The sequence below is a fragment of the Leptonychotes weddellii genome, unplaced genomic scaffold (assembly GCF_054177405.1).
Source record: "Leptonychotes weddellii isolate Sample4059 unplaced genomic scaffold, ASM5417740v2 HiC_scaffold_2951, whole genome shotgun sequence".
Lineage (NCBI taxonomy): Eukaryota > Metazoa > Chordata > Mammalia > Carnivora > Phocidae > Leptonychotes > Leptonychotes weddellii.
This window is the reverse complement of record NW_027890554.1, coordinates 1-11042: the sequence shown is the minus strand read 5'-3', so window position 1 is coordinate 11042 and position 11042 is coordinate 1. Positions and strand designations below refer to the sequence as shown.

The 11042-nt window shown below is 53.9% G+C and overlaps 1 protein-coding gene across 1 annotated transcript; it reads left to right on the top strand.

Annotated features, from left to right (window-relative positions):
* Positions 1-515: 515 nt before the first annotated feature.
* On the top strand, positions 516-8879 carry SMPDL3B (sphingomyelin phosphodiesterase acid like 3B). The gene is made up of 6 exons (XM_081810589.1): positions 516-750; positions 3151-3248; positions 6763-6906; positions 7839-8047; positions 8454-8634; positions 8722-8879. The coding sequence occupies exons 1-6, from the start codon at positions 707-709 to the stop codon at positions 8835-8837; spliced, it is 792 nt and encodes a 263-aa protein (XP_081666715.1). The 5' UTR covers positions 516-706; the 3' UTR covers positions 8838-8879.
* The last annotated feature ends 2163 nt before the right edge of the window (positions 8880-11042 follow it).

Sequence of the window (11042 nt, the reverse complement as noted above, 5' to 3'; positions counted from 1 at the left end):
GGCTTAACCGACTGAGCCACCCAGGCGCTCCTCAGGTCAGATTTTTTTATGTATTTCCCTGGAGCCTGAGAAGATCTGGCTCTAGTTCTGGGCTCAGCGAGGTAAAGCAACTCACCCAAGGTCACACAGCTTGTAGGTGGCTCCAGAGCCTGAGTGCTTCACCATGGTACTCCCCAAACTTTGCTTTCAAACAAGCACTCTGCTTAGAACTCCCAAAGGATTCTTTGAGGGTCATGAAGCCCACCCCCTCCACCACCCCCGCCGCTGGGTCCCCTGCGGTGGGGAAATGGAGAGGGTCAAGGGTCACGGGTCAAGGTTCACAGGTCAGGGACAGAGCCAAGCTTTTTCTCTGCTCCTCTCAGTGCCTCCCTGGGCAAAGTCAGACCTGCGACTCTTTCTCTCCGAACCCTGGCTTCTGAGGAAACTGTTTCACATTTGCAGCCTGCTCTCTCCCAGCCAGGACTCGCCCCAGGGCTTCCTCCCCGTCCAGGCTCAGGGAGGTACCAGCATCAAAGAGGGTCTCCTTTCCCCTGCAGGGAAGTTCTGGCACATCTCTGACCTGCACCTTGACCCTGACTACAAGGTCTCCGAAGACCCATTCCAGGTGTGCCCATCAGCTGGCTCCCAGCCGGTGCCCAGCGCAGGCCCCTGGGGCGACTACCTCTGCGACTCTCCCTGGGTCCTCATCAACTCCTCCATCTATGCCATGAAGGTGATCGAGCCGGAGCCAGACTTCATCCTCTGGACGGGGTGAGAGCAACCACAAAAGCCACCCTTCACCGGGCCGCTGCTGGGTGCCACCTGCTAGCTCCCTTAGTCCTCATACCAGCCTTGATTCAGAGAGCATGGACCTGAAGCTCGAGGGACACAGCCTGCCCAAGAGACCGTGGGCCTGGCTGATCCCACGGTCCGTGCCCTTGACTCTGTGTCTCCTAGCCTTAGCAGAACGCAGCTCTCTCTGAGGCTGGGGACACAGTCATGGCACATCTGGGTATGTGGAGAACTCCTGGATTTTATTTTATTTTTTTAAGATTTATTTATGTATTTATTTGAGAGAGAGAGAGAGGGAGGGAGAGCAGGAGGAGGGGCAGAGGCAGAGGGAGAACCCCCAGCAGACTCCCCGCTGAGTGCAGAGCCCGACAAGGGGTTCGATCCCATGACCCTGAGATCATGACCTGAACCGAAGTCAAGAGTCGGAGGCTTAACAGACTGTGCCACCCAGATGCCCCAAGAACTCCCAGATTTTAAGTCAGGGGGATGAATACTGGGGCCACTCCCACCGGGGTTTAGCGATCCACATGCGGGGAGGGAAGAAGGTAGGGGGGCTGAAAGTGGTCCTGGCTGCCCTGGCCCCGGGGGTTGTCACTGGTCACAGCACCGCTCTGCCTGAGGATAGCTTGTGGGGTGGGTGATTTCTACTCAGCCAGACTCCGTTTCTGCATCTCATCCAAGGATGCTGCTGCGAGTCCTCCAACTTCCCTCAGAACTGGCTGTCCTTGCCCCTCGTGGTCCACCCTTCACTCACTAGCTCCTTTCTCCCTCCCTTGCTGGGCAGCCTGTCTTGTGCTCAGCCCCGGGTAGACGCTGGGGAACCGAGATGATACAAACCCAGACTGGCCTTCAAGGAGCTCCCCGTCTTGTGGGCGATGCAGACAAGCCCGCTGACCACTGTATCCCAGCAGGGAGAGAGGGTCACTGGGGGATGTGGGAGCTTTCCAGGGCACCTGACTCCATCTCACAGGAAGTGGTAATCAGGGGGCTGGTGAGGAAGGCTGGCCGGCGCGCTGACTTCCTGCTCACTGGACACTTGTAGAGGGCAGGACCAGGCCCGTGATGCCCCCAGCTGGCCCTCAGTGTGGCGTGGGAGTGACCGGGAATGACCCTCAGATGGACCCTGCAGTTGGCAGGAATCAGAGATGTGACAGTGTCTCACAGCAGCTCGGGAATCCGTCTCAGAAGAGAGTGAGCTTTAGGCTCTGACCCTGAACTCTTGCTCCCAAGGGTGATCGTGCTCAGGGAGCCTCTGGATTTTCTGAGGAGGAACATTCTGAAAGACGGGATCCCTTTGGGAAAGGCGACTGCTTTGGGAAATTCAGGATCCTGTAACAGAAACACGATGTTTCTGGGAAATCTCTGGGACGTTGCAGAGACAGAGGACATTGAATGAGATGACCTCTGGGACCTTTTATAATTCAGTTTCTAAAAAGTTTGACTTTTCAGGGCGAGTTCAGTCCCTTAGAGGTAACCTGTAGAAACTGGAAGTGCTTTCTAAAAGAAAGAATTAGATCCTTCAAACTAGAAAAAAAGCGGGGGGGGGGTGGATTTTGTTTTGAGATCAAGAGTCAGATGCTTAACTGACTGAGCCATCCATGCGCCCCTCTTCTAAGTTGGATCCAGAAATTTAGGTTAGCTGAACAGGGGACTAAACGGTCCTAGGGCTGGTCCAGGATCTGCCGTAGAGATGAACTGTAAACGCTGATGCCAGCTCCCAACTCCTTAGGACCCTTGGGGAACGGAGCAGGACTCAGAGATGGCTTTTCCACCCCAAGCTCCCTGGGGACTTGCAGATGGGACTCGCGCCCCCAAGCTTCCCTCTTTACATAATACTACTACTTACAACGTAGCAGCTACTATTCTGCCTTTTATTTAATTTAATTTTTATTTATTTTTTAAAAGAGGAGAAGAATTTTATTGGAGCTCAAGTTAGGACAGCTGCCCGGGAAATATGCTCTTTACAAGGAAGAGAGTGGTCCCACTCGTCTACATTTTATATATATAATTTCCCCCGCTTTATTAAAATCTCACAAATACCGTAGGAGTAGGTACCATTCTTTTTTTTTTTTTTTTTATTCTTATGTTAATCCCCATACATTATAGAGTAGGTACCATTCTTATCCCTACTTTACCGGATGAGGTAGTGGAGGCTCAGAGAGGTTAAGTAGCCAGCCCGGGGAACCACAGCAGGTCCCCGGCAGGGCCCGGGTTTGAACTCTGTCCTGCGTGACTCCCGCCTCCAGCCTGGCCCTTCCCTCGCAGGGGCTGCCGAGGGCCAGCTCCACGGCCTGTCTCCTCATGGCTGAGCTGTCCCTTCCTTTTCTCGGGGCCCTTCCTGAGCTGCCCACACGGAACCGGCTCGGTGGTGTTTTGCAGTGATGACACACCTCACGTGCCCAATGAGAGCCTGGGAGAAGCAGCGGTGCTGGGAATCGTGGGGCGCCTGACCGGGCTCATCAGAGAGGTCTTTCCAGGTAAGCCCCCTGCCGTCGGGGGTCTCCCCCCCGCCCGCCCCCGCAGCATTGCCTGAAGCCCAGGCAGAGTCTGGCCCCGTGGCGGTGGGACAGCAACGGCAGCAAGAGGTGGAGAAAGGACCGTCCACCACGGAGGACGCCGGCTGCTGGCCAGGTCTCACAGCGACCGATCGCGGAACGTGAGCCCTCCCTGGCCTGTGTTGCCACGCAGAATCCTATGGACGGAAACGCCTGACGTTTCGCTGCTTTCTGCCCAAGCCTGTTTTACAGCGACTCACAGCCCCTTCTCGGGGCACCGGCAGTTATTTACAGGCATCGTTCCCGGCGGGTCTCACGGGGACTCGTACGTGGCCCCAGAGCTGCCATCCAGCTCCCTTAAACCATCCTGGCTTCCCGGGGCCTCTGGGAGATGCTGATTTCCAGTCCAGGTACTGTTCTCGGTGCTTCCAAGGCCTTCCGAGCCCAGGAGAGCAGGCAGAGCCTGTGAGTGGTTGTGGCGGTAGTCCCATGGGACGTGACAGGGAGAATGGGATCTGCATGCCCCATCTAGCGCCCCTGAAAATGTCTTTAGGCAGGCTGTGCCGAACACAAGGTGCCAGGGACCGAATCAGGTCCTCAGGCTGTCAGCTGGGGACCTGTCAGAGCAGCCCGCTAGCCCCCACCCCCACCTCCTTCGGGTTCTGGGACAGGTGCATCCTCTAAAGGTCTTAGACATGGATCCGCAGGCCCTGGATATGGACTGATGATAATAGAAATAAATACTAGCACAGTAGTAACTGCATGTATCTCTGTACTGAGTGCTAAGCGTCAGGCGCTGCTCTAAGAATCTGATATGCTGTAGTTCATTCTCTGTTGTGATGCTCCTGGAGAGAAGTGCTATTACTATTTCCATTTTACTGGTGAGAAATGTGAGCCCAGGGGTCAAGCAAACTGGTCAAGGTCATGTGGCAAGGGCGGGGACACAAATCCTGGTTTGAGCACCACTGTGACCCACCACCCCCGCCACCACTCCAGGGGGGGGCCCTCAGCTGCTGTCACCATCCCACATCTGACCTCGAGGCATCTGGCCTCCCTCAACGTGAATCATTTTATGCACCGTTGTCTGGACGTGTAGATAAGGCACCGATGGCTCAAAGCTAGTCAGTTCCTAGGGAGGGATTCAAACTCAGATCTGACTCTGAGCACTCTCCTCTGCTCCGCAGGGGCTTCTGGAATAAAAGTGAAATAATGGACAAGAAAATGACTTAAAGGGGCGCCTGGGTGGCTCAGTCGGTCAAGCGTCTGCCTTCGGCTCAGGTCATGATCCCAGGGTCCTGGGATCGAGTCCCGCATCGGACTCCCTGCTCACTGGGGAGTCTGCTTCTCCCTTTCCCTCTCCCTCTGCTTGCCGCTCTGCCTACTTGTGCTCTTTCTCTCTCTATCAAATAAATAAATAAAATATTTAAAAAAAAAAGAAAACGCTTTACAACTATGAGTTCACATACAAATGTAAATTAGAAGGTCCTCTCGTTTATAACACACTTGCACATTTATTGAATTTCCTAATATCCAAGATGCCATCGACTGTTAGATGCATTATTATCTTATGTATTGCTAAGGAAAAAAGTGCTGTTAGAGTATGACGGTGCTCTCTCGTGGCCTCAATGAGAAGTCACAGCCCACCTGTAGAGATGTTAAAATGAGAATATATTAGAACTGAAAGGACACATTATCTTAATTGAGAATTACAGCAACACAGGTCAAACAGAACACTCTCCATTTTATAGATAAACAAGCCGAAGCACAGAGACGTCAGGCAAATCGCTGGAGAGGAGGAAGGGACCGAAGCTCGAGATTTTGGGTCCACAACATGTGTCATGTGTTCTTCCTGCCATGTGCCACCTGCGTTCCCCATCAGAGTCACTGTGAACGCTGGCCCGTTTTCTCCAGCACAGCTGAGTGGCGAACGCAGGTGAACGCAGAGCCTGCTCCGCGTTCCGGCTGTTTTCCGGCTGGGCAACGCCCTGGAGACTCCGTTTCCTGTCTGCACAAAATGAGGAAAATCATGGTGCCTGACCGAATGGTTTTTGTGAGGATTAAGTAATCCACTCACTCATCTAGTCAACAAATATTTACTGAGTCTCTACTAGGAGTGAGATACCATTCTAGGAGGAGGGAACTTGGCCGTGAACTAGATGCCAGGTCGTGCCCGCATGTTTATGCTTGTAAGGGGCTTCTCACAGTGCCCGGCACAAAGAAGCAGTAAAAAAGGGGAAAGATTCCCTCCCTTCTCATCTGTCCTTGGAATTCCAGGGGTTTGTGTTTTTTCTAAATGGATCCTTTTTTTTTTTTTTTAAGATTTATTTATTTATTTTAGGGGGGGAGGGGCAGAGGGAGAGGGAGAGACTCTCAAGCAGACTCCCCGCTGAGCGCGACCCCAAGATCATGACTTGAGCCGAATCAAGAGTCAGACTCTTAACCGACTGAGCCACCCAGGCGCCCCTCTAAGAGGATTCTTAATGGCTGCTGGCATTTATATTAAAGAAGTGGTTTTTCCAGGCAGTGACAGAGGTGGTTTCTGGGTTGGCAAACAGTTCCTGATGGGATTCTGACCTCCTCCTTCTGCGGAGCTTTCAGCCCTCCCAGATCTTGTGGGCGCTCCAGGGCAAAAAGTTGGTGAAAACATCTTCCTCATTGGGAATTAGAGGCGCCCGCCTCCCTCATTGGTTCAAGGTCACTCACTCGCTGGGGAATGCCAAGCTCCTGTAAGGGCAAAACCCTACCCTGAGCTCAGAGGAGTTTTTGTTTCATTCAACATTTATTGAGGAACTACTGCTCATCAGACACAGATGTAAAGGAAATGATCTGATGGGCTCCCTCCCGCTGAGGGGTCATTCACAAGCCACACTTCCTTCTCTGACCCCGACTCCCACCCTGACCCCCACTTCCACAGCAAGAGGCTCTTCCCTTTTTTGTGACAATCCTCCCACCCCTAATTATTCAATACCTGTCAACCCTACTGCACTTCGAGGCCCCTGGGACTGGGACTGGGTGCCTGGTTCCGGGGTCTATGTGTTGGCCCACACGAGGTGTCAGTAAACAACTGTTGAATCACGGAATGTGTGAAACTCCTAAGGCTCCCACGGTGAACCAGACCCCTTCCCCAACTGTAACTGGACCTGGAATGGACGAGAACACGAAGCACTGCATTACCAAGGGACTCAGAAGGGATGGGAAGGTTATGTGGATCTAGCTTTCTTCTTCCCGTCCTCTGCTGCTTCCTTACCACCAGGAAACTCTCTGCTGGGAATGGGGTTAGGAACTGGGATCGGAGAACTCACTGCTCTTCCTTCTCAGGTCTGAGCAATGTGCTGCCAGAATCTCCTGAATGTTGTTTTCTGTTTATCTCTGTATTTCGCTCATCCGTGCTACGGCTCTTCCCCATGGGCTCCGACGGCCAGGGGCAGCCTGAAAAGTACCAACTCCACTGAGCACTTTCACATAAATATGTTTATATGTTTCTTTTTCATCCCAGATACCAAAGTCTATGCTGCTTTGGGAAACCATGACTTTCACCCCAAAAACCAGTTCCCGGCAGGGAGCAACAACATCTATGATCAGGTAGCAGAACTGTGGAGACCCTGGCTCAGTAACGAATCCATCGCTCTCTTCAAAGAAGGTACTGACACCATTTGCAAGTATAAGTACTTCCTTGTCTGCCGAGGTCTGATCGAATTTTGTCCCCACCACGACCCCAGGAAATAGGTACTGATTTTATCCCCATTTTACAGATAAGGAGACAGAGGCTTGAAGATGTCAAGTCCCTTGGCCAAGATCAGCCAGCTTAGAGGGGCCGACTTGAGAGCAGAATCCAGGGCTGACTGCGCTGCCCATGCTCTCAACGGCTCTAACGAGGATCCTAAGTGACCATTTCCTGAGTATTTACTGGGTGCCAGGCACTACTCTCGGCACTTTTCAAGACTCCTCATGGAAATAAGGAAGGGGCAGGGTTTCCCACCCTTGGCACTGCTGGCATCTTGGGCCAGATAATTCATCGTGGGGGCTGCCCTATGCATTGTAGGATGTTCAGTAGCATCCACGGATGCTGGATACGAGTAACACCCTCCATCGCCATAACCCAAAATGTCTCCAGACGCTGCCAAACGTTCCCTGGGGGACAAAATCAGCGGCTGAGAACCACTGATCCAGAGACACAGCCAGCCCAAGGTGACCCTGGCTACTCTCTTCCCTGTCCTCAGTCCCAGCGGGTCAAACCCAACCAGAAACCCGTTGATTTAGTCCACAGAGATCAGCTTCTGGGACAGAGAGTTGAGTGAACAGGGTTGACAGTGGATCTGGAGGGGCAGACGCATCTTATCGTTCTTCACATTATAGAAAGGGAGAAACTGAAGCACAGAGCGCTGAAGGCAAACTGTTCCCAAGCTGCACAGCTAGTAAGTGCTGGAGCCAGGACTTGAGCCGAGGCAGCGGGCCTCTGGAGCCTCCGCTCTTCTCACCATGCCCCTCCTACGGGAAAGATGGGAAGGGAGGACACGAGGGCTGGAGAAGGTGGGAGATGGAGGGCCACAGAGGCGTGTTCGCCCGAGGCAGGGACCCTTCAGATTCTACCTGGCTGTGACACCTTAGGTGCCTTCTATTCTGAGAAGTTGCCGGGACTGAGTGGGGCTGGGCGAATCGTGGTCCTCAACACCAATCTGTACTACAGCAACAATGAGCAGACGGCTGGCATGGCGGACCCCGGCCAGCAGTTCCGGTGGCTGGAAGATGTGCTGACCCGGGCATCCCAAGCTAAGGAGATGGTAAGGGCTCCCACCTCCACCTGCTACCTCTCTGGGATCACTTCCTGAACAAGTCTCCCACCTCTGCACAAACTCAGCCACTCACTCAAGGGGCCCACAGTGATATCGCTGAGGGTCCTTCATCAGCCTGGCGCCTAGAGGGGCCTTTCCCATCCTCACGGCAGCCTGGGAAAAAGAGAAGGGTACTCCAGGTGGCAGGCTTAGCCTGCGCGAAGGCACAAGGTGGGAAACCTGGTAAAATCGTCGCTGGGGCCTCAGAGTGCTGGCATCTGCCTGGGGGCGGGCTTTGGGGGGGACCTTGGAGCCTGTCTGCTTGCCTCTGGCGAGAAGGGCAGGTGTTGCGAGGTGGAAGTGAGGGGCCGGCGGGGGCACCCCTGAGCCCCTCCTGGGCACCCTTTCCTTGCAGGTGTACATTATTGGCCACGTGCCGCCGGGCTTCTTCGAGAAGACGGGGAACAAAGCGTGGTTCCGGGAGGGCTTCAATGAGGAGTACCTGAAGGTGGTCCGGAAGCACCATCGAGTCATCGCAGGGCAGTTCTTCGGGCACCACCACACCGACAGCTTCCGGATGTTCTACGATGATGCAGGTACTCGCCGTGGAGGACAGCTGCCTGCCCACCCCCCTCCTCCTCTTGCCAGCCTCTCTCTCAGTCCCACGGTCTCTCTCCTGAAAGATGCTCCCATCAGTGTCATGTTCCTTACCCCTGGAGTCACGCCATGGAAAACCACCTTACTGGGAGTGGTCAACGGGGCCAACAATCCAGGCATCCGGGTATTTGAATACGACTGAGCCACACTGAGCCTGCAGGTCAGGAGCCCGGGGTCTGCTGGGGCCGGAGGGGGAGGATGGGGAGGGACCTGAATGTATCACGGCCTTGCCTAACTCCTTCCAGCTAATCCACCCTCCTCTAGAGCTCAGGTTCCCTTGAGCCACTCCAAATCTGCAACCAAGTCAGGTCAATTCTTTGTCCCCAAATCTCCCTTCACCCTAGATCACAGCCTCCTACCTGGCCTCCCTACCTCTAGCCCTGCCCTGCTGTAGCTCATCTACTACATACTACAGCAGGCACTAATCTTTTTAAAGCACTTGTCTCTCTCCTGCTCAAAAACCTTCAATGGCTCCCCGGCGCCCACAAGATAAGCTGGATCTCTTTGGCCTGGTGTTCAAGGCCTCCTGCAGTGTGACCTCATGCCCATTGCCCACCTCATGCCTACACCGACTAGGCCTCAGCCAAAGCAGGCCCCTAACTCATCGAGCAACCCCTCATTTCGTGGGATGGGCTTGTGATTGCTGAAATGGCAAAGAAATAGTATTCCTTAATTTATTCAACAAAATGTACTAAGCATCTACCATGAGCCGGGCCCTGTGTTGAGCTCAGCAGTTATGTAAGTGAACAGTGACAAAGTCACCACTGTCCTGGAGCTGACGTTCTTACAGGAGACACACAATAAATAATAAGGAACGTTAAGTATGGCGTGGAGAGAAGCACTAAGGACAAAGCAGAGTGAGGGGGCAGGTGTGCCCGTTGTCGGGTGTGTGTGCACGCGCACGTGCATGCTGTGAGGTGGGTGGGACAGAAGTGTCACTGATAGGGTGACATGTGAATTCCGAGTAAACTGAGGGAGGGAGCCACTCGGGTATCCGGGGAAGGCGGAGGACAGAGCAAGTCAGATGGCCTGGGTGGGACTGTGCTTGGTGTGTCAGGCGAGAGCGAGGAGGTCGTGGCTGCAGAGGAAGGCACAAGGGGAGGGTGGGAGGGACGAGGTCAGATCCCATCAGCCGTGATTAGGACTCTGGATCTGGAGGGTTTGGGGCAGAATTAAATATTCTGACTTACAATATTACAAACTCACCCCGCCAGCTATGCAGAGAACAAGCTGTAGGGGGCAAGGGCAGAGATGGGGGTGGGGGGAGGGTGAGTTAGGCGGTGACCACGATAACCACCGAGGGGTGCCAGTGGCATGGGCCAGGGGGTGGCAGTGGGGCAGCGAGACACCCCAGATCCTGGATGTCTGCTGAAGGCAGAGAAGGCAGGATTTGCTGGTGGGCTGGATGAGGGTGTGAGAGAAAGAGAGGAGCCAAGCTTTGGCCTCAGCGCCTGGAGGGGTGAAGCTGCCCTTTACTGAACTGGGATCACTGTGGGACGAGCAGGTTTCAGAGGGAAGATCAGAAGTCTGGTTTGGGACCTGTTAACTTGGCGAGGTCTAAGTGGTGTCCCAGTGAAAATGCCCAGGACGAGGCAGCTGGGTATCAAGTTGGAGGCCCTGGAAGGGGAGGGTATAGAGATTTAATCGGGTGATTGAGAGAGGACACTTAAAACCAGGGACTGGATGGGATGACCTAGGTCCTTGTGTACACACAGAAGAGGTCTGAGGTCTTTCAAGAGTGTGGCCTATTGTCCACATGGGCACTCAGAGGGCCTTAGCAGAGGAGTCACCAGCTGGTTCCCCATGCCCTCCACCCCCAACGTGCCTTCCCAGGAAAGGAGGCAGACAGGCCTGGGTTTGAATCCTGGCTCCACCCCTCATGAGATTTCTGACCTCTTCCTGCCTCTGCTCATCTGTAAAATGGGAGTAACAGTCCCTCACAGGGTTTGGAGAGCACTGAATGAAATAAGGTAACGTGCCTCAGGGGGAAGCTGCCCTCCATACATGGCAGCTCCTCTTAGCCCACGGCTGGTGACCTGAGGCAGGCCCACAAATTTAAGTGGAAAGCCTCGGACAGATAAGCCTTTCCAGATTCTAGTTCTGAAGATGCATCTGATCCTAGGAGTCTTGGGTGTATCTCAAACCCTCCTCAACCACAATTCCATAACCTCTTTCAGCCAGGCACTCCCTGACACTTCTTTAAGTTGCTTTTTATCCATTAATTCTGTAAATATTTACTGAGCTTCTCTGCATACCTGGGACAGAAAATGAGTAGGCCACGGAGTTAACAACCTGGATTCCAGGGGCGCCTGGGTGGCTCGGTTGTTAAGCGTCTGCCTTGGGCTCC

Bases quoted from the DNA above. Each gene is read 5' to 3' on its own strand.
- SMPDL3B (XM_081810589.1), top strand. From the start codon at position 707: ATGAAGGTGATCGAGCCGGAGCCAGACTTCATCCTCTGGACGGG. The intron at 6,907-7,838 runs GTACTGACACCA...CGCCCGAGGCAG, and splicing joins CATCGCTCTCTTCAAAGAAG to GGACCCTTCAGATTCTACCT. The intron at 8,635-8,721 runs GTACTCGCCGTG...CTCTCCTGAAAG, and splicing joins GATGTTCTACGATGATGCAG to ATGCTCCCATCAGTGTCATG.